The following is a 21402-nucleotide window of genomic DNA, read 5'->3' as shown; positions in this document are numbered from 1 at the left end:
AACAATATATGCTAGCAAATGTGCCAAATATGCACACTGTGTACACCGTTCAGCTATAAGCATAAGGTTAGAGTCAGATGTTCTGAGAGTGTCATTATCATTATCAGTTCTTTTCTGTTCCTGCTTTATATAACTTGTTATAAATCTAAGGGTTACTTGAATATCAGGATTGTGTTTAGCTTCATTACCATATACAACTATTGCAACTGTATTTTAAATTAAAGTAAAATATTTATTCAGTTGTTATAATACTACACAAAGTATAACACACAAAGCACAAAGGAGGTGCTCTTTTATAACCCCCCCAACAAGCCCAGTGATCAGTGCACATAGGCTATAAAGGGATGAGGGTATACATTTAAATTACACACCATCCGGATTTTAGTCCTTGAGGGCATTATTATATCAAAATTGGAATTGTGTCAATTTTATATAGCCTGAAAAATATTAATTGTCCTTAAGATTTTCCAATTAGATAACTTTTGTAAACATTTTTTATTACATTTTAAATTACAGCAAATGAATGATAATGCATGCTTTATCTTTGTAAAGTTTTTGCAATCATGGAGAGATGGTTCCTAAGGTTTTCCTTCTTTTGTCTTATCTGAATTTCCAATGATCTGGCTTCTTCAAGAATTTTATCAAACTCACGTACATGTAGTGAATCTACAGTGGAACGTTCACTGAATAAAGAAAAAAATCAACATTTTAATTTAGTAGAGGCATTTTTGACATTTAGTGAACAACATGAACAGCAACTGTATGGTTAAAACATTGTCCTCAAGCCCTGCAAGGCAAATGTCTGCTTTTTATCCATGTGCTGAATCTACAATGAGAACATCTCTATTGTACTTAGCATGCCTCACTATATCTAGTATAAGAAAAGTTTCACTCAATCATTCTGCCCTCAATATCCCATAATAAAGTAAAACAGAATGTCAGAAATCTTTTCTAACCTATTAAAAAGGCAGTGCGACAGAGAGGTGGTAACTATCAAAGCTAATACTACAGGGTGGGCCATTTATATGGATACACCTTAATAAGATGGGAATGGTTGGTGATATTAACTTCCTGTTTGTGGCACATTAGTATGGAAACTTTTCAAGATGGTGGTGACCATGGTGGCCATTTTGAAGTCGGCCATTTTGAATCCAACTTTTGTTTTTTTCAATAAGAAGAGGGTCATGTGACACATCAAACTTATTGGGAATTTCACAACAAAAACAATGATGTGCTTGGTTTTAACGTAACTTTATTCTTTCATGAGTTATTTACAAGTTTCTGACCACTTATAAAATGTGTTCAATGTGCTGCCCATTGTGTTGGATTGTCAATACAACCCTCTTCTCCCACTCTTCACACACTGATAGCAACACCGCAGGAGAAATGCTAGCACAGGCTTCCAGTATCCGTAGTTTCAGGTGCTGCACATCTCGTATCTTCACAGCATGGACAATTGCCTTCAGATGTCGCCAAAGATAAAAGTCTAAGGGGGTCAGATCGGGAGACCTTGGGGGCCATTCAACTGGCCCACGACGACCAATTCAACTTTCCAGGAAACTGTTCATCTAGGAATGCTTGGACCTGACACCCATAATGTGGTGGTGCACCATCTTGCTGGAAAAACGTAAATATTGTATTGACATAAGTAGATCTGCAGATCCTTTCAAGCTCTGGCAAGTTAGATGGGGACTGTTGGTGGAAGCCATTTTCAGGTCTCTCCAGAGATGTTGTTCAGTTTGGTTCAAGTAAGGACTCTGGCTGGGCCACTCAAGGACATTCACAGATAACTCCCTAAGCCACTCCTGTGTGTTTAGGGTCATGTGGGGAGATTTATTAAAACCTTTGCAGAGGAAAATCTGACAAGTTGCCCATGGCAACAAAACAGAGGTCTTTTTAAAAATTAAAGAAGTGATTGGTTGCTATGAGCAACTGGTCAACTTTTCCTCTGCACAGGTTTTGATAAATCACCCCAAATGTCTTGTTGGATGGTGAACCTTCAGCCCAGTCTGAGGTCCGTCTCTGCCTTTGCTCCATTCAGCTGTCATTCAACCCTGACCATTCTCCCTGTCCAAGCCACTGAAAAACACCCTCATAGCATGATGCTGCCACCACCAGGTAGAGATGGTATTTGGCAGGTGATGAACTGTGCCTTTTTACTCCAGATATGGAGGCCAACAGTTAAATCTTGGTTTCATCAGACTAGAGATCTTTGTTTCTTACAGGTTTATAGTCCTTTACATGCTTTATTGCAAACCCCAAGAAGCTTTCATGTGTATAAAAACAATTCCTGCTAATGACACATTGAATATAATGTCCCTTAAATCCCAACGTGATATAACAGGGTTCATCAGGGGACCTAGGTTGCAGGATAGTGAATCCGCACTGATAAGGCTGCAAGTCAAATTGAATATAGTATCAGGCAGTAGGTATTGATAACTAGGTCCACAATGGGACCACTCACTCAGGTCCAGATGGTAAGTAATACTGGGTTAGAGAGAAGGTCAGAAACTGTGATAAACTGTGATGCCTCTCCTTCTCCTGGCAGCCAAGAGGAGAAGAGATATCACAATTCACCACAGTTGCTGAACTCTCTAAGCCAGTGCACGGAATAGCATTCCTGCAGAAGTGGAAGGTGGAAATACAGTGAAGGAGTTTAACATGCATGGTAGAGGCATAAGACTATCCTTCATATAAGATAGGGCCAGAGACTATTGATAGTATTTATAATATTGGGCCGACTAGATGGTTCTGTAGACACATTTTATGTTTCTATGTTAGCTGTGAGACCTTATACATACGGGGCTGCTTATTTCCAAATCATTTCATTCAACTGAATTTATCACAGTTGACTCCATTTGAGATGTAGAAAAAAGAGAAAAGGGAGGACCCCCAGAGATAAATTTTAAGTGTCAAAACAGTCTGAATAAGTGTTTTGCCTATAGGAGCCATGAATGCCAACATGTACTGTGAAATACTGAAGCAGGGCATGATACCATCCTTTCGGAGACTGGGCTGTAGGTCAGTATTACAACATGGTAATGACCCTAAACACACATCCAAGATGACCACTGCCTTGTTTAAATGGGTTATCAAAGAATAGAAAATCAGAGCTACTTTCTTTAAAAAAAACTCTCCCCGTCTGTCTCCAGGTTGGGTGTTGTTCTGCAGCTCAGTTCCATTGAAGTGAATGGAGCCAAGTTGTAATACCACACCCAACCGGGAGACAGATAGGGAGCAGTGATTGAAAGAAATTAGCTGCGTGTAATGTCCGTTTATATGTTTTTGCATTTTTCTGTTTAGGCGTGTATTCACACACTAGTTTATTCTGAGCAGTTTGCTATTCTCCCTGGATTGAGAATGGTTAATGCTCAGAGCCAATGAAATCTCGGGTGTGTCTATTTTAACCAGAGATATCCTGAATTCTCTGCTGGTTACTTTGTGCAATAATGCTACTATGATGTCTGTTTGTGCAATACACTTCCAAGTCTGCTTGAGCTTTTACCTTGTATTTATCTTGTGATTTTAACTGAGTTTTAGCCATGGTTAAATAGTCTTGTTAATTGTAGATTTTAGTCAGTAAAATTTTTCGGTTTTAGGATTAGTATGTTCTTTCTGCTTAGTCTGTGTTCACAGACATCATTTAAGTATGGTGTTCATATTCCCCTACTGACTCTTAGCTTACATCTGGCTGCAGCATTTATGGCCCATAACAAATCATACTGTGAATATGGTATTTTTAAGGACATTCTTGCACAAAAACAGTTTGTCTCTTTCCAGCCTTAGACTGGCTTCACATTACAGTATTTATCTAAGTATTTTGTGGTAATACCATATATGTGTATTTGTTTAAAGGGGTTCTCCGGTGCTTAGACATCTTATCCCCTATCCAAAGGATAGGGGATAAGATGCCTGATCGCGGGGTTCCCGCCGCTGGGGACCCCCGGGATCTTGCACGCGGCACCCCGTTTGGAATCAGTCCCCGGAGCGTGTTCGCTCCGGGACTGATTACTGGCGACCACAGGGCGGGCGGCGTGTGACGTCATGCCTGCGCCCCCGTGTGACGTCACGCTCCGCCCCTGAATGCAAGCCTATGGGAGGGGGCATGACAGCCCTTCCGTAGGCTTGCATTGAGGGGCGGAGCGTGACATCACATGCCGCCCGCCCTGTGGTCGCCAGTAATCAGTCCCGGAGCGAACACGCTCCGGGGACTGATTGCAAACGGGGTGCCGCGTGCAAGATCCCGGGGGTCCCCAGCGGCGGGACCCCCGCGATCAGGCATCTTATCCCCTATCCTTTGGATAAGGGATAAGATGTCTAAGCACCCTTTAACCTCCTGCTGACTGCCAATAATGCCTTTTTAAAACATATCATTAAATGCTGTTAAAAAACAAAAAAAATTCAGAATTTCGTTAATCTGCCTCCCAAAGAACAGAAGAGAAGACATCTAAACAGGAGAAGTGCCAGCAATTCAACAATAATGGAAACAGACAGATCATTTGTTATGGGCAATCGTCCATGCAGCCATTCTCCTCCCAGAAATTGCCATGTGTAGAGGCAAATGTTCACAAGAAGTAATCAACTTGCTATAATGTCAGTCAGCGCTCAGAACAGGCAATAACCTGCACATGTAAAAGTACCCTAAAGGAGGGAGGGAACTGGGGAAATTACTGATGTAAACTCATTGGCTCATAGGCAGAAAAGGAGACTTAGATATCAAATTGTTTCCTAGGAAACAAAAAACCTTCCCAATCAGAATGAATAGACACTGACAAGTTTAGGTGGAAAGGAAGCTGAAATTTCAGGTAAGCACCCTTTTGAACACATGGTGTCAGCAAAACTATGGAATTTTCACTTTGGGCTGGAAGTAAGTTTCAAGGGGTTTGCCCACAAATACCAGTTATCTGCAGGTAGCAGAGTACAGCGTTCAGCTATCTTTGATGGCTCCCATAGAGAATGAATAGAGTGGTGGAGAGTTCTAGCCTCAGGGAAGACAGTTTTGTTTGTAGAGGAGACTTGATTCCTGCTCTCAGGGAAAATTATGTTCCCCGTTCTGAAAATCGCTGCGGGATCAGATAGTAATCCCCTATCCTGAGGATAAATCTGAAATCTTTAGCATTTGTTAGCCTGGTAATGTCTATAAAATTCTTTTAGACTCCAATTGTAGAACCTGCTAGTTTTGCTGTATAATTTAAAATACATTTTCCTAAAATAGCATATATAATAATATATAGTATAATATATTATGAATAAAGGTTCTAACTTTTCATTATAGCGTAAATAATTACAAGGGTGCTTACCTCAGTGTCTTTGCATAGTTAGAGAATAGAAGGTTTACTTCCTTACTTAAATCTGTAAACAGAAAAATAGCCATTTTGAAAAATGCAACAGTAATTGCTGCATGAAAAGAAATAATACAACACCAACCTTTCATCATAGTTGCTATGTCTTCCACCTGAGGGCTGTCTGACAGAGTGGAAGGTATGTTTGTGGGTGTTTGAGTCTCGGGATCTATGTTCTGTAAGTCAAAAGCACAGTTACAGTTATTAAAGGGTACCTCTCATCAAATAAACTTTTGATATATTTTAGAATAATGAATGTTGAATAACTTTCCAATACCATGTTAATGAAAAATATGCTTCTTTCTATTGTATTTTTCCCGATCAGTCCTGTCAGCAAGCATTTCTGACTCATGCTGGGGTCCTAAACACTCAGAGCTGCCAGCCTGCTTTGTTCACAGCCAAACAGGCTGTGAACAAAGCAGGCTGGCAGCTCTGAGTGTTCTCCTTTGTGAACAAAGCAGACTGGCAGCTCGTAGTGTTTAGGACTCCAGCATGAGTCTGAAATGCTTGCTGCCAGGACTGGTAGGGAGACCCCTAGTGGTCATTTCTTCAAAGAGGAAAATTAAATAGAAAGAAGCATATTTTTTAATAACATGCAATTGTAAAGTTATTCTGCATACATTAATCTATAATATATCAAAAGTTTTTTTGATGAGAGGTACCCTTTAAAGCATGTGCTTTAATACTCTGCTCAAAAAAAATTAAGGGAACACTAAGATAACACATCCTATATCTGAATAAATGAACTAATCGTATGAAATACTTTCGTCTTTACATAGTTGAATGTACTGACCACAAAATCACACAAAAATTATCAATGGAAATCAAATTTATCAACCAATGGAGGTCTGGATATGGAGTCACACTCAAAATCAAAGTGGAAAACCACACTACAGGCTGATCCAACGTTGATGTAATGTTCTTAGAACAAGTCATAATGAGGCTCAGTAGTGTGTGTGGCCTCCACGTGCCCATATGACCTCCATACAATGCCTGGGCATGCTCCTGATGAGGTGGTGGATGGTCTCCTGAGGGATGTCCTCCCAGACCTGGACTAAAGCATCTGTCAACTCCTGGACAGTCTGTGGTGCAATGTGGCAATGGTGGATGGAGGGAGACATGATGTACCAGATGTGCTCAATCGGATTCAGGTCTGGGGAACAGGCGAGCCAGTCCATAGCATCAATGCCTTCCTCTTGCAGGAACTGCTGACACACTCCAGCCACAAGAGGTCTAGCATTGTCTTGCATTAGTAGGAACCCAGGGCCAACCGCACCAACATATGGTCTCACAAGGGGTCTGAGGATCTCATCTCGGCACCTAATGGCAGTCAGGCTAAATCTGGCAAGCACATGGAGGGCTGTGCGGACCCCCAAAGAAATGCCACTCCACAACATTATTGACCCACCGCCAAACCGGTCATGCTGGAGGATGTTGCAGGCAGCAGAATGTTCTCCACGGTGTCTCCAGACTGTCACATGTGCTCAGTGTGAACTTGCTTTCATCTGTGAAGAGCACAGGGAGCCAGTGGCGAATTTGCCAATCTTAGTGTTCTCTGACAGATGCCAAAAGTTCTGCACGGTGATGGGCTGTAAGCACAACCCCCACCTGTGGATGGCGGGCCCTCATACCACCCTCATGGAGTCTGTTTCTGACCATTTGAGTGGACACATGCACATTTGTGGCCTGCTAGAGGTCATTTTGCAGGGCTCTGGCAGTGCTCCTCCTTGCACAAAGGCGGAGGTAGCGGTCCTGCTGCAGGGTTGTTGCCCTCCTACGACCTCCTCTACGTCTCCTGATTTACTGGCCTATCTCCTGGTAGCATCTCAATGCTGTGGACACTACGCTGACAGACACAGTAAACCTTATTGCCACAGCTCACATTGATGTGCCATCCTGGATGAGCTGCACTACCTGAGCCACTTATGTGGGTTATAGACTCCGTCACATGCATCCACTAGAGTGAAAGCATTGCCAACATTCAAAAGTGACCACAACATCAGCCATGAAGTATAGGAACTGAAAAGTGGTGTTATGCCGAGCGCTCCGGGTCCCCGCTCCTCCCCGGAGCGCTCGCAGCATCCTCGCATTCGCAGCGCCCCGGTCAGACCTGCTGACCGGGTGCGCTGCAATATCTCTCTCAGCCGGGATGCGATTCGCGATGCGGGAGGCGCCCGCTCGCGATGCGCATCCCGGCTCCCGTACCTGACTCGTTCCCCGTCTGTCTTGTCCTGGCGCGCGCGGCCCCGCTCCTTAGGGCGCGCGCCGGGTCTCTGCAATTTAAAGGGCCACTGCTACACTGATTGGCGCAGCAGGCTTAATCAGTGTGTTCACCTGTGCACTCCCTACTTATACCTCACTTCCCCTGCACTCCCTCGCCGGATCTTGTTGCCATTGTGCCAGTGAAAGCGTTTCCTTGTGTGTTCCTAGCCTGTGTTCCAGACCTCCTGCCGTTGCCCCTGACTACGATCCTTGCTGCCTGCCCTGACCTTCTGCTACGTCCGACCTTGCTCTTGTCTACTCCCTTGTACCGCGCCTATCTTCAGCAGTCAGAGAGGTTGAGCCGTTGCTGGTGGATACGACCTGGTTGCTACCGCCGCTGCAAGACCATCCCGCTTTGCGGCGGGCTCTGGTGAATACCAGTAGCAACTTAGAACCGGTCCACCAACACGGTCCACGTCAATTCCTCTCTGGCACAGAGGATCCACCTCCAGCCAGCCGAATCGTGACAAGTGGTCTGTGGTCACCACCTGCAGAATCACTCCTTTATTGTGGGTGTCTTGCTAATTGTCTATAATTTCTACCTGTTGTCTGTTCCATTTGCAAACAGCATGTGAAATTGATTGTCAATCAGTGTTGCTTCCTGAGTGGACAGTGTGATTTCACAGAAGTGAGATTGACTTGGAGTTACATTGTGTTGTTTAAGTGTTCCCTTTATTTTTTAGCAGTGTATTTAAAAAGCACCTGTAATGATGATCCAGAAGCGGGATGTATGTAAACCAGCTGGTGTTCTCGTAGCCTGGGACTTGTTCACGAAACAAATGTTTGGAAGTCCCATAGACTTTGCATGGAACTTCTGACTTTTGACTCGTAATCGCATCACGTCAGGTCAAGTCTCGGGTTACGAGAATGCCGGCTGGTTTACACATATCCCTCCACCGGATCATCATGACAGGTACCTTTTAACTATTCATTTGAAATAAGATAAACTAACTTAAGTCTTTATTGTCATAATCTTAGCACCGAAGGGCCTACATGGTTGGGGGGCCATTTTGATTTTACATTGAAAACTCCTTCTTTAGCATTCTGACACTGTTCTCCTCAGCTCTACATCAGAATACTGTTCTCCTCACCTGTCAAATCCTGGGATTTGCCAAATAAGGGACCCTAAGGTCCAAGTCTCATATCAGAAAATTCACACGCCAACTTTCCTCCTTAATTTTTGATAAAATATACAAAATAATAATTGTTAACAGGCGAAAATTTGTGTGCAAAATAAAATATGTTGCCAATTTTTCTGTTATGTGAACCCGGCCTAAGACTTGACAAAAATCTGTATTAATCTTTACAGAGCTAAAACCATATTTCTGAAATATTAATATGTAATTTAATAAGATACTTACTTCCTTATCTTTCTTCCTTTTTATAGATTTGCTTTCATACTTCGCTGTATTGCTTGCCATTGTCTCCATGTAGGCTGACACATAAACACAAAGGAAAAAAAAAACTCTAAATAAATGTGAAAAGAAAAACGCTGTATGCTGCCAGGCATTTTACGACAATTTCACAATTTGATATACACAAATAAAACCTGAACTATTAAAAAAAAAAAAAAATCTAATTACCCCTCTATAGCTGTTTATTTTCTGAAAGAAGCCATCTGACAAATTGTGAAAATTCACTATACCCTTGCAGGTACCATTATGCAAGGGTATGAATTATGAAGTTCTATATGTGATTATAGTGTGGTGGGCAGGGATGATAAAGTTCTGGATGTGATTATATTATAGTGGGGGAGAGATGCTGAAGCTTTGGATGTGATTATTCTGTATAGTGGGAGGAACCATAAAGTTCTACATTACCCTGTGGTGGGGAGGGATGATGAAGCTTTGGATGTAATAATACTGTGGTGTAAGAGGAACCATTCACTGTGGTGGGGTGGAATAATGAAGCTCTGAATGTTATTATACTGCAGGGAAGAGAGATGATAGAGCAATGGGTGTGATAATACTGCAGAGGGGACTGATAAAGCTCTGGATGTGATTATGCTGCAGATGAGAGGGATCATGTAGCTCTGGATGTGATCACACAGCAGAGGAAATGGATTGTGAAGCTCTGGATGTGATCACACAGTAGAGGAAATGGATTGTGAAGCTTTGGAGGTGATCACACAGTAGAGGAGAGGTATCACAAGATCACTAGAGGAGAGGAAGCATGGAGGCAGGAAGCTAGGACACGCTCCGCCCCCCCTCCATCACGCACCCACTCGCTAGCTAGCCATGTTGCGTGAGTTAGCTTGGAAGGCAGGATCGGGTCTGGAGACCCGACCCTAGGTGATAGTTCCTTCACCCTGCAATTGTAAAGGCCTGTTAGTCGGGACCGTCAGAGCGCCGGTGGTACGCTGACGCTCACTCACCTAGAGCTCCGCCGCAGCAGGTCTTCCTGGTCACGTGGGACGCCATAGGAACGAGGCCGCGGAGGTAGCAATAGCGGTTACGTGGGACCTGATCACGTGGGACGCCGCAGGAACGAGGTCGGAGAGGTAGCGGTGGCGGTCACGTGGGATGCCGAGGAGTCCGCAGCCGGCACAGACAGCTCCAGCAGCACTGGGTCCCTGGTGAAGTCCGCAGATGCAGCGAGACCCTGGCACCCGGTGTGTCGCAGATGAGTGGTGGCCCGGCGGTGAGAAGTAGCACTGAAGTCCAGTCTTGAGAAAGTGTACAGCACTGGGAGTCACACTGAGAGACGGGTCAGTGAGGAGAACTCCGCTGGTCTGAGGAGCCGTGTTGAACTCCGGATGGGTGAGATCGTTCTATATGTAATCTTAAATCCATAAACGCTATGCTGTTGGATATGACCACATTTGGTCGTCCATGCCAGGACACCTAAAGTGGTAACTGTGGCAACTTGTATATCAAAATTCTCCTTAGTAACACAATGTTTTAAAGTTGATGTTAAACGTCCAAAGGATATAACTGTCTCACCCTGCATATTGGTGCCGAAGGATATTGGATCTATGGCCCATTACTAAGATAGAACTTTGGCCACAATAATTAAGAACGGTTAATTCCACTTTGGGAAATATATCCCGCGCATATTCCGTGCGGTCTCCGCACAGATTCTGCTTGGAGGAATCCCGCTGCATATTGGATGGGTGAGACTGCTCCATATGTAATCTCAAAACTCTAAGCTCCAGTTCAAGACTATTTTGGTGATCAAGAAGTCTACTTAAATAGTGGTTATAAGGCTCGGGATCTACGCATAGTGGGGATCTTATAGCATAAGCTCTTGAAGTAGTTGTAACAGGACTTAAACAACTGTAAATGTTGACTTTCCTCATAAGAGGATTTCAGAAATTGTCCATGCTGTACGTTTTAAAGGTTCCAACTACCACACTCTATAACCTGGACGCATAAGACACTGGATCAGTGGTACCCTTATTAATGTAGATCTTTGTACACAGCAACAAATCATTGTGAAAACGGCGGTGTGATAGAAAAACATATATTGGATACACCCAAGTGTTTCAGAAGTACTGGTATAGCTAACATTTTATGTTTTCCTGATATTTATATGTTATCTACTTGGGCCAGAAAGTTATGTTAACGGTCACGGTTAAATTACTGTGCGCTCACCTACCATAGTAGAACTGAGGATATACTAATAAAATAAGGTAAAATAATACCCCGTTTAGAAATAAAAGATATAGGAAGATATTGAGCCTGCACACTCTAAACACTGAATATATATATTAGGTGGCCTTAGTTCAATAATAAGCCTGCATATATAAGTAGAGAGAAGAAACATAAAAAAGGAGGGAAAGGAAAAGAAAAAAAAAAGGAAAGAAAAAAAAAATGGCCCCAAAAAGGAGATCTATAAGCCCAACAAAAGAGAGCAAGGGTAGATTAGACAGATATATGTCATCACCATCAGTGTCCCAAAGGAATAAACAGGGTAGACAGGAATCCAGAGAAGCCTTATTAGAGGAAGAGGAAGAGGGAAACACAATCACATTAACCCCTTAAGGACCCAGCCAATTTTCACTGGAGGACACGGCCATTTTTTGCACATCTGACCACTGTCACTTTAAACATTAATAACTCTGGGATGCTTTTACCCTTCATTCTGATTCCGAGATAGTTTTTTCGTGACATATTCTACTTTATGTTAGTGGTAAATTTTTGTCGATACTTGCATAATTTCTTGGTGAAAAATTCCCAAATTTGATGAAAAAATTTAAAATGTTGCATTTTTTTTTACTTTGAAGCTCTCTACTTATAAGGAAAATGAATATTCCAAATAAATTATACATTGATTCACATATACAATATGTCTACTTTATGTTTCCATCATAAAGTTGACATGTTTTTACTTTTGGAAGACATCAGAGGGCTTCAAAGTATGTAGGGGGCGGGTGTGACATCACCAGGAGGGGGCGTGACGTCATGCCCGGCGGCCGCGAACACGGAAGCCCACACACAGCGTTCGGAGTAATGAACTTCCGGACGCTGCGTGCGGAGCTCCGAAAGCCAGGGCAGCGCACATCCCCTTTAACAGCTCCTTTACAAAAAAAATTTAAAAAAATAAAAATAGAAAAGTGAAAGTGAAACTAAAGCATGCCGGCAGGCACGGCAGTTCGGGACGGGTAAGCAACACCGGGGAAAGGGGGACAAGTAGAGGACACTGGGGTCTCCTAGCAGAGCAGTGTGTGTGTCCCGATCCTCGGGCTCAGAGGGATGCCGAGAGTAGCGACCAGTATGTGCATGACGTACATGTACGTCTTAGGACGGGAAAACCTTTCACACCCTTTCTATAACACGGGACCCGTGGCTAATAGCGTGCGGCACTGATCGCGGTGCCGCACGCTATTAACCCTTTAGATGCAGCGTTCAAAGTTGATCGCCGTGTCTAAAGTGAAAGTAAACTACTCCAGGCTAGCTCAGTCGGCTGTTCAGGACCACCGCTGCGTTTCGAACAGCTGGCAGACACAAGGAGGGTCCTTACCTGCCTCCTGCGTCGCCAATCGCCAAATGACTGCTCAGTGCCTGAGATCCGAATTATAAAAATATATCGTTAATTAAACCGCACGGTCAATGGCGTACGCGCAAAAAAATTCCAAGGTTCAAAATAGTGTATTTTTGGTCATTTTTTTATATCATGAAAAAATTTATAAAAAGCAATCAAAAAGTCTGATCAATACAAAAATGGTACCACTAAAAACTTTTTAAACGTATACATTTTCCTGCATGTAGTTATGATTTTTTCCAGAAGTACGACAAAATCAAACCTATATAAGTAGGGTATCAGTTTAATCGTATGAACCTACAGAATAAAGAGAAGGTATATTTTTTACCGAAAAATGTACTGCGTAGAAACGGAAGCCCCCAAAATTTACAAAATTTAGTTTTTTTACGTACAATTAGTTTTTTTTCCGTTTCGCTGTAGATTTTTGGGTAAAATGTCATTACAAAGTAGAATTGGTGGTGCAAAAAATAAGTCATAATATGGATTTTTAGGTGCAAAATTGAAAAAGTTATGATTTTTAAAATGTAAGGAGCTAAAAATGTAAGTGGAAAACCCCCCCGGTCCTTAAGGGGTTAAAGGTTAACAAATCACCCCCATGGGTAGTCTGCCATGCCTTTACAAATAAAACATATACCGTCATGACGCAGCCCAAACATAAAAAAAACATACTATCCTTCTGACCATGCACAGCACAGTGTACGGAGGAATACCTTCTTAAAGGAGTACTCCAGGATGGAAAAATTGTCCTCCATAATGCTAGCAGTGAAAAAATGAAAAGGTACATACCTTCCTTCACCTCCCCCGGTGCCTCCGGTAACCCACTCCGGTCTCAGCCGCGATCCTCTTACTGGTTGCCGGTGGTCAGCGAGTCATACTGCACTCAGCCAATCACCGGCCACAGTGAAGTCCCGGCTCAGCCAGCAATAGACGTTTTCGGCCCTGGCAATGTAAGTACACTGCATTTTCGGCCCCGGGGCCGAAAACGTCACACTGACCCTCAGCCTATCGCCGGCCGAGTCGGGACTTTCCTGCGGCCTGTGATTGGCTGAGTGCAGTATGACTCACCGACCACCGGCAACCAGGAAAAGGATCGCGGCAGAGATCAGAGTGGGTTACCGGAGGCACCAGGGGAGCGAAGAAAGGTATGTATTAGGGATCGACCGATATCGTTTTTTAGGGCCGATACCGATAATCGGTGGAGGTTAGGGCCGATAGCCGATAACTTATACCGATATTCCGGTATAAGTTATCGGCTATTTATCCCCCCGCGACACTGCTGCAGATTATTGATTTAAAGCGGGCGCTTTAAATCAATGCACTGCAGTGGCTTTTGCGGTGCCATAGGCCGCCGCCGCCACCACCCGCTTCTCTCCCCCTACCTGTCAGGGTGGTCCGCGCCATCCTTCCTTCCTGTAGTGTCCGGCGGCATTCCGGGTGGAGGGTGAACCGGTCTGGGCTGTCCTTCTTCTCCGGGGGTCATCTCCTCCACCCTGGACAGGCTCCGGCCTAGTAACGCAGCATAGACGCCACTGCGCAGTGACGCCCGTGCGCAGCGACGCACCTGACATCACGGCGTAGCGGCGTCTATGCAGCCCGGAGTGGAGAAGATGACTCCTGTAGAAGGACAGCCTGGACCGGTTCACTCTCCACCCGGAATGCCACCGGACACTACAGAAAGGATGGATGGCCCGGACCACCCCCATTACGGGTAAGTTAAATTTTTTTTATTGACTCGGAGGGTGGGGGAGGGGCCCGACCGGTATAGCGGTATGGGCAAAAATCCATACCGGTATACCACCCAGCACTACGTTGGGGGGGTGCGACGCGGTGCGGGGGGCGGTCGCGGTTCGGCGGGCCGGGGCGGGGGGTCTGGTCGCGGTGCGTTGGGGGCGGTGCGGGGGGTGATGCATTATCGACTTATCGGCAAGGTAATTGCTGATACCGATAATGCCCAAAATCGTGATTATCGGCCGATAATATCGGCCATACCGATAATCGGTCGATCCCTAGTATGTATCTCTTTATTTTTTCCCTGCCAGCAGTATGGAGAACTCCTTTAATAGTCTTCCGACATATAGGGTCACATGGAACGCTGCAGATCCACCGATGACCCGACCCTAAATTGTGCCTCCAGCTGTTCCCCTGTGTGCTGCTCGCAGCAGCAATGCGCCGCTCCAAGCAGCCACACAGGGACTTGCGAGTAATCGCGCACATGTGCAGTGTCCTCAGACATCGCGGCCGCTCGGCAATGTCTGTAAGTACACTGCGAGTACGCTGCGAGTACGCACAGGCGGAAAAAGCTGGAGGCACAATTTAGGGTCGGGTCATTGGCAGATCCGCAGCGTATTATTCCTGAATATACTTGGTGAGTGCTGAGACATTACTTACACCGTTTCTGGACCTGATCCACCACGTGCACCACACCCCTAACGGAAGTGCCGACCAACTTATATACTAAATATACTGCACCCAAACACGTTATGCGAATAGGGCCTAAGGGGTACTGAAAAAGATGTTCACATTGCGTACATTTAGCGCATAAATCAGCAAGCTATCAAAAAAGGGATGCCGTATACTGCAGGGTACGGACAAAGGGCCCTTTGAGATTGATGCATTGAACATAGTTGACCAATCACGTTAAACCCATTTTTACTTTCACTTAATGGGACTAAAAAGCGTCCTGAACATAAACGCTTAGGAAATTGGCAGAATGTGTCACTCGCCAACTACATTTGGCATATGTAACTCACTGCGCCCGCTGTCCCGCTAAGTCCCTTTTCGACATGATGCCCATGTATATGCCCAACGTACAGGGCACACGCAATGTGAACTTAACCCTTATTGTATATTTTTTATTATGTATCTTTATAGCTGTGTTTTCCAAACAGGAGGCCCCCAGCTGTTGCAAAACTACAACTCCCAGCATGCCTGGACAGCCAGAGGCTGTCCAGGCATGCTGGAAGTTGTAGTTTAGCAACAGCTGGGGGCCTCCTGGTTATGAAACACTGCCTTATAACAGTATCAACAGTGCAAATCCTGATGTGCACCACATTCACAAGACACTTCACCACAGTTGTCTCCATGCAAGTGAAGCATTGCACGTTTAGGCACAACAAGGTGTCTCTGCACAAGCCTCGGTATTGCAGCCTTATGAACGTTATATAGCGCTCTTACCGAGGCCGCAATATGTGCGTCACTGTAGCCGCTGTACGGGAGCAGTTCACACTACAGACCGCAAGGGACCGCACATAAGTAACTGCGTAATCACTCCGACTAACGGAAGCGTTGATCACAGACGCGCATGCGTAGATGAGGCGTTCCCCGCACCACGTGACCGCTCTATGCCTGAGGTAGGAGCAGAGCTGCGCAGTCAGTGACTTAGTTTCCGCGCACACCTTCATTTTGTATTCTTGCTTATCACGTCTCTGGCCTTCTGTATATGATACATCAGTGCAATAAATATATAGATAAACGCATTTATTTATTTATATATTGTATGCTATTGGCCAGCAGGGGCAGCAAAATGCTCTAATATAGATAGATAGATAGATCAAATATTGTATATTTATAATTATAGAATGTATATACATTTATTCATTTGTTATAGATTATATATATATATATATATATATATATATATATATATACACACACACACACACACATATTATATATAGCGTTTTGCAGGCCAATAGCATAGAATATATAAATAAATAAATGCATTTATCTATATATTTAGTGCACATATTTATTGCATTATATATATATATATATATATATATATATATATATATATATATATGATGCTATTGGCCAGCAGGGGACAGCAAAATATAACATTGTGGTGCGGAAACGATATTGCACACTACAAAATTATAAGAAGCACCAGTGTACAAACTTCCAAATGTTGAAATGGATTTCTATTATGGCAAAAAGTTTTACTTAAAGGGGTACTCCGCCCCTAGACATCTTATCCCCTATCCAAAGGGGGCATTACTTATGTGGGGCATTATTACCGTATATACTCAAGTATAAGCCGAGTTTTTCAGTACGATTTTTCGTGCTGAAAACACCCACCCCGGTTTATACTCGAGTGAACTCTCCGCCCTCAGTGGTCTTCAACCTGCGGACCTCCAGATGTTTCAAAACTACAACTCCCAGCAAGCCCGGACAGCCATCGGCTGTCCGGGCATGCTGGGAGTTGTAGTTTTGAAACATCTAGAGGTCCGTAGGTTGAAGACCACTGCCCGGGCCTTCGTCATCATCCAGACCCCCTCCCCCCGGATGATGATGACGAAGGCCTGGGCAGTGGTCTTCAACCTGCGGACCTCCAAATGTTTCAAAACTACAACTCCCAGCATGCCTGGACAGCCGGTGGCTGTCCGGGCATGCTGGGAGTTGTAGTTTTGGAACATCTGGAGGTCCACAGGTTGAAGACCACTGTTAAATCAGACATTGACAAGCGGTGATGATGAAGGGGGTGGTGTGGGATGTTGACAGGGTAATGATGACAGGGGGATGATGATGAAGGGGGGATGATGACAGGGTAATGATGAAGGGGGGATGATGACAGGCGGTGATGATGAAGGGGGGATGATGACAGGGTGATGATGATGAGGGTGACGGGGGTCTGGATGATGACAGGGGGGATGATGTATTTCCCACCCTAGGCATATAGTCGAGTCAATAACTTTTCCTGGGTTTTGGGGGTGAAAATTGGGGGCATTATTACATAATTGGGGGCATTATCTATGTGGGGGCATTATTACATAATTGGGGGCATTATCTATTAGGGGGCATTATTACATAATTCGGGGCATTATCTATGTGGGGGGCATTATTACCTAACTGGGGGCATTACTTATGTGGGGGCATTATTACCTAACTGGGGGCATTATTACTCAACTGGGGGCATTACCTACCTGCATGACCTACATGGGGGAACTATCTACTGGGGGCACTGTATCCTGGGGCATTACCTACCTGAGGGCACAACCTACCAGGGACCACTACCTACTAGGGCCACTATCTACTGGGGGCACTACTTAGCTGGGGGGGCACTACCTACTGGAGGCATTACCTGCTACCTACCTACTAGGGGCACTATCTACCGGGGGCATTACCTACTATCTATCTACAGAGGGCACTACCTACCACTTACCAGGGGCATATCCTACCACTGTACCTACCTAATGGGGGCATTAACTAATAGGGGAAGGGGAATTACCAAGGAGGAGGGGGGGTGATGGGGGGCCCAGGCCTGAAGTTCAGTAAGGGGCCCCGAAATTTTTGATGGCAGCCCTGGGACGGAGCAAAGTGACGTCACGGCTCCGCCCCCATGTGATGTCACGCTGCGCCCCCTCAATGCAAGTCTATTGGAGGGCGTGACAGCACGGGGGCAGAGCCGTGATGTCACTATGCTCCATCCCTGTGATTGCAAAGTAATCAGACCCGGAGCGAACACGCTTCGGGGACTGATTCTAACGGGGTGCGGCGTGGAAGATCACGGGGGTCCACTGGCGGCGGATAGGGGATAAGATGTCTTAGCGCCGGAGTACCCCTTTAAAGCGCAATTGTCATGGATATTGTACCCCCCCAGACTAATAACATGATAGTATAGTATAGATGATGACACGTGTAATGCAGCTGTACTTTTGGCTGCTCTTTATCAAACTTTATCAGCAGGAAAATAGTTTTATCGTGCGGTCAGCAACTGTCGAATAGGCGTGGCTGGGGATCGTAATGCCCCGCCTCCACCACGCCTATCCCCTGTAAGTGAGCGCTGGGACCACTGTGTGATTGACACACAGGTCCCCACCCCCGATGTCCATAATGTGCGGGCCGTGACTCCACTGAGCCTATACATATTATGTGCACCTTTATGTTATATGAAATACAGGGCCCGTACTCCTCTTCTCCTGGTGCCGGAGATGCGCTGCTTCTGCTTTCACTAGAGGCACAGAGCTCGCTCCCTACCTCTAGCACTGCGCAGGCGCACTGAGCTGGTGACAGTCAACGGGAGCGAATATAAAGGTGCACATAATATGTATAGGCTCAGTGGAGTCACGCCGGACCGCACATAATGGACATCAGGGGTGAGGACCTGTGTGTCAATAACACACTGGTCCCAGCGCTCACTTACAGGGGATAGGCATGGCGGAGGCGGGGCATTACGATCCCCAGACACGCCTATCCGACTGTTGCTGACCGCACGATAAAACAATTTTCCTGCTGACAAAGAGTGATAAAGAGCAGCCAAAAGTACAGCTGCATTACACGTATCATCTATACTATCATAGACAATCAGTGGTTTGGCTTCTTCTTCAGGGCTAGATATGCTACGAGCTGTATTGGGTGGGTGTATGTATTTATAAGTATGTCAATGTGTATGTATATAAATGTGTGAATGAGTGAGAAGAGAATGAATGAGAGTGACAATATAGTTAATCTGCTTGTGGTTTAGAGGATGGTGGTTGAAAATGTATTGTGGGTTAGTTAGAATGTGACTATGTAGAGGTGTGAAACTATGTAGGTGAAAAATGTGCTGTGACTCTGTATCAAATAAATCAATGTCTACGTCCAAGATATGAAAAATAATTTTATTGAGCTACAGTATAAAATTACATAAAATGGGAGTGCAGGATCCTTGCACTCACTAAGGCAATTACACTAATCAGATACAGTAAGTTGCCTAAGTTGGAATTAATAAAACATATGCGGCAAGTGTGATATATGTCCAGATAATAATTAGTACCAGTGGAGTGTGGTAAGAGCGCCTGCAATGCACTTGCAGGCGCTGGAGGCCCCCTATTTGGAGCCCACTGTTCGTGCAAAGAGCAACTCAGTTCAATAGACAAGTATAGTCAATAGGTTTAGCTGAATCCACCGCCCCTCTGGGTCACAACAGCGCGGCGGCTGTATGATAAGGTGAATATAGGCAGCACAGCAGCTGTCAATGACAAATCACAGCACGACGGCTGTCATGAGATGAAGTCCGGCCGGTACACAGTACCGCTTACCCTTAGATGGAGGATGTGGCGGTCCTCAGTGTTGGAGTCGGGTACAGCAGTGCAGGGTCAGGTTCCAGCGGTCCTGGAGCCGGGCAGCAGTGGAGTCGGAGGATATGGCAGTCCTCAAAGATGGTGTCGGGCGCAACGATGCAGAGTCCGGTTGCAGCGCTGCTGGAGTCAGAGGATATGGCAGTCCTCGGTGGTAATGTCGAGCCCAGCGGTGCAGGGTCTGGGTGCAAGGGAGTACGGTCCGTAGTCCAGATGTAGGTCTTAAGTGAACGCCCGTTCCTAGGTCTGGTGCCTATGTGGAGGAGCGGTGCGTGCGGTGGAAATACAGCTGTGATGCCGGTCTGGGTCCCGGTGCAGTAGGGTGAGTTGCAGGGTGCTTCGCTGATGGTGCTAACATTATCTGTGTATGGATCAGACGCGTTTCGGTCCGCCTAGGACCTTCCTCAGTGATCATGAAGTATGCAATGAGTGTAGGTGCTTATATATGAGCAAATTTGGTGGCAAAAGGTAGTTTGAGCCAAAACCCGGTTAGGACCATTTGGACATAGACAGGTGTGTGAATGGAAGATCAGGAATGGAGTTGTCTGGATGGGTATGATTAGTAAATGAATGGTGATCAGAGTCATAATTTACTATATGAATCGGTGTGTATGAGTATATATAAGTGTGGGGTGAGTCTATGTGGATATATAGGGGGAATGAGGTGTTGTATTTGGAGGAGACTATGTAGATGTACGGATGAGTATAAATGAATGGATATTATATCATGGTGAATAATCTAGTCTGGTCGTATGGTCACCATGTGTTATAAGGATAGGAATCATTAAAGATAGGAATACTAAAATAATATGGAGTAAGATAAAAATAGTAAGGTAAGATGATCTTCATTGGTTGTTTGTCTTCGTCTCTAGTTGTGATTTCTCTTTCTTCGAAGTAGGTCATCCTATCTTGTTTCCGGATTTTTTCTAGAGCTGAGGTTATTATTTCTTCTGGGTAATTCTTCTGTTTAAACTCTTTAGTCAGGGTCTTGGCTTCTTCTTCAAACTTCTGTTCGTTTGTGCAATTTCGCTTCAGTCTCCTAAATTGGCCTTGAGGTACGTTGATTAACCATTTTGGTAAATGACAGCTTTCAAACAGAATGTATGCATTTTTTGCAGTTGGTTTTTTATAGGTTTGGCACTCCAGTTTTTTTTCCTTTAACAGATATTTTTAAATCTAAAAACTCCACGTAAAATGTGCTGATAAAAGGGGTAAAAATGAGGTTAAAATCATTGGAATTGATATGATTTTAAAAAGTTTGGAGATCTTCATTGGAACCTCGCCATACCATTAGAATGTCATCTATATATCTCTTCCAGAGGACCAGATCTGCGCCTAGGAATGGGGAGATATAGATGGACTCCCATTCCGCCATGAACAAGTTAGCATAGCTTGGCGCAAATCTGGTCCCCATAGCGGTCAAGACTTTCTGGCGGTAAAATTTGTTGTTAAAACAGAAATAATTGTGGGTTAAATTAAGATAATACTTTCAGTTAAAAAAACGATTTGTAATGGTGGCATATCTTCTTTTCCAGATAAAATGTTAAAAACTGCTTGTGTGCCTTTTTCGTGATTAATGCATGTATATAGTGAACTTACGTCCAAGGTCACCAGAGTCCATCCTTCTTCCCATTGTAGATTTTCCACTAGTTTTATTGTATCCGTTGTATCTTTCAAATATGATGTTGTATTTTTCACATATGGCTGGAGGAAACTATCAACATACTGTGATAAATTTGAAGTGAGGGATGGAATAC

The 21402-nt window shown here is 44.6% G+C and overlaps 2 protein-coding genes across 2 annotated transcripts in view; one reads left to right on the top strand and one right to left on the bottom strand.

The window, feature by feature from the left end:
- LOC130294632 (uncharacterized) overlaps positions 1-21402 on the top strand; it is a 181529-nt gene that overhangs the window by 5183 nt on the left and 154944 nt on the right. The gene's annotated exons all lie outside the window — the stretch shown is intronic.
- Positions 477-15920, bottom strand: TEX12 (testis expressed 12). Its single transcript, XM_056544785.1, has 5 exons — positions 15762-15920; positions 8966-9039; positions 5428-5518; positions 5301-5352; positions 477-683 (listed from the first exon to the last, which is right to left on the bottom strand). Exons 2-5 carry the CDS (start codon positions 9032-9034, stop codon positions 539-541), a joined length of 357 nt encoding a protein of 118 aa, XP_056400760.1. The 5' UTR covers positions 9035-9039; positions 15762-15920; the 3' UTR covers positions 477-538.

The sequence above is a fragment of the Hyla sarda genome, chromosome 10, assembly GCF_029499605.1.
Source record: "Hyla sarda isolate aHylSar1 chromosome 10, aHylSar1.hap1, whole genome shotgun sequence".
NCBI classification, from domain to species: Eukaryota; Metazoa; Chordata; class Amphibia; order Anura; family Hylidae; genus Hyla; species Hyla sarda.
Note: the sequence above shows the minus strand (reverse complement) of the source record. Positions and strands in the feature narration are given on the sequence as shown.

Coding starts and splice junctions, on each gene's coding strand:
- TEX12 (XM_056544785.1), bottom strand. CDS start 9,034: ATGGAGACAATGGCAAGCAATACAGCGAAGTATGAAAGCAAATCTATA. Junction 5,519..8,965: donor AAAGGAAGAAAGATAAGGAA/GTAAGTATCTTA, acceptor TTTGACTTACAG/AACATAGATCCCGAGACTCA. Junction 5,353..5,427: donor CATAGCAACTATGATGAAAG/GTTGGTGTTGTA, acceptor TTCTGTTTACAG/ATTTAAGTAAGGAAGTAAAC.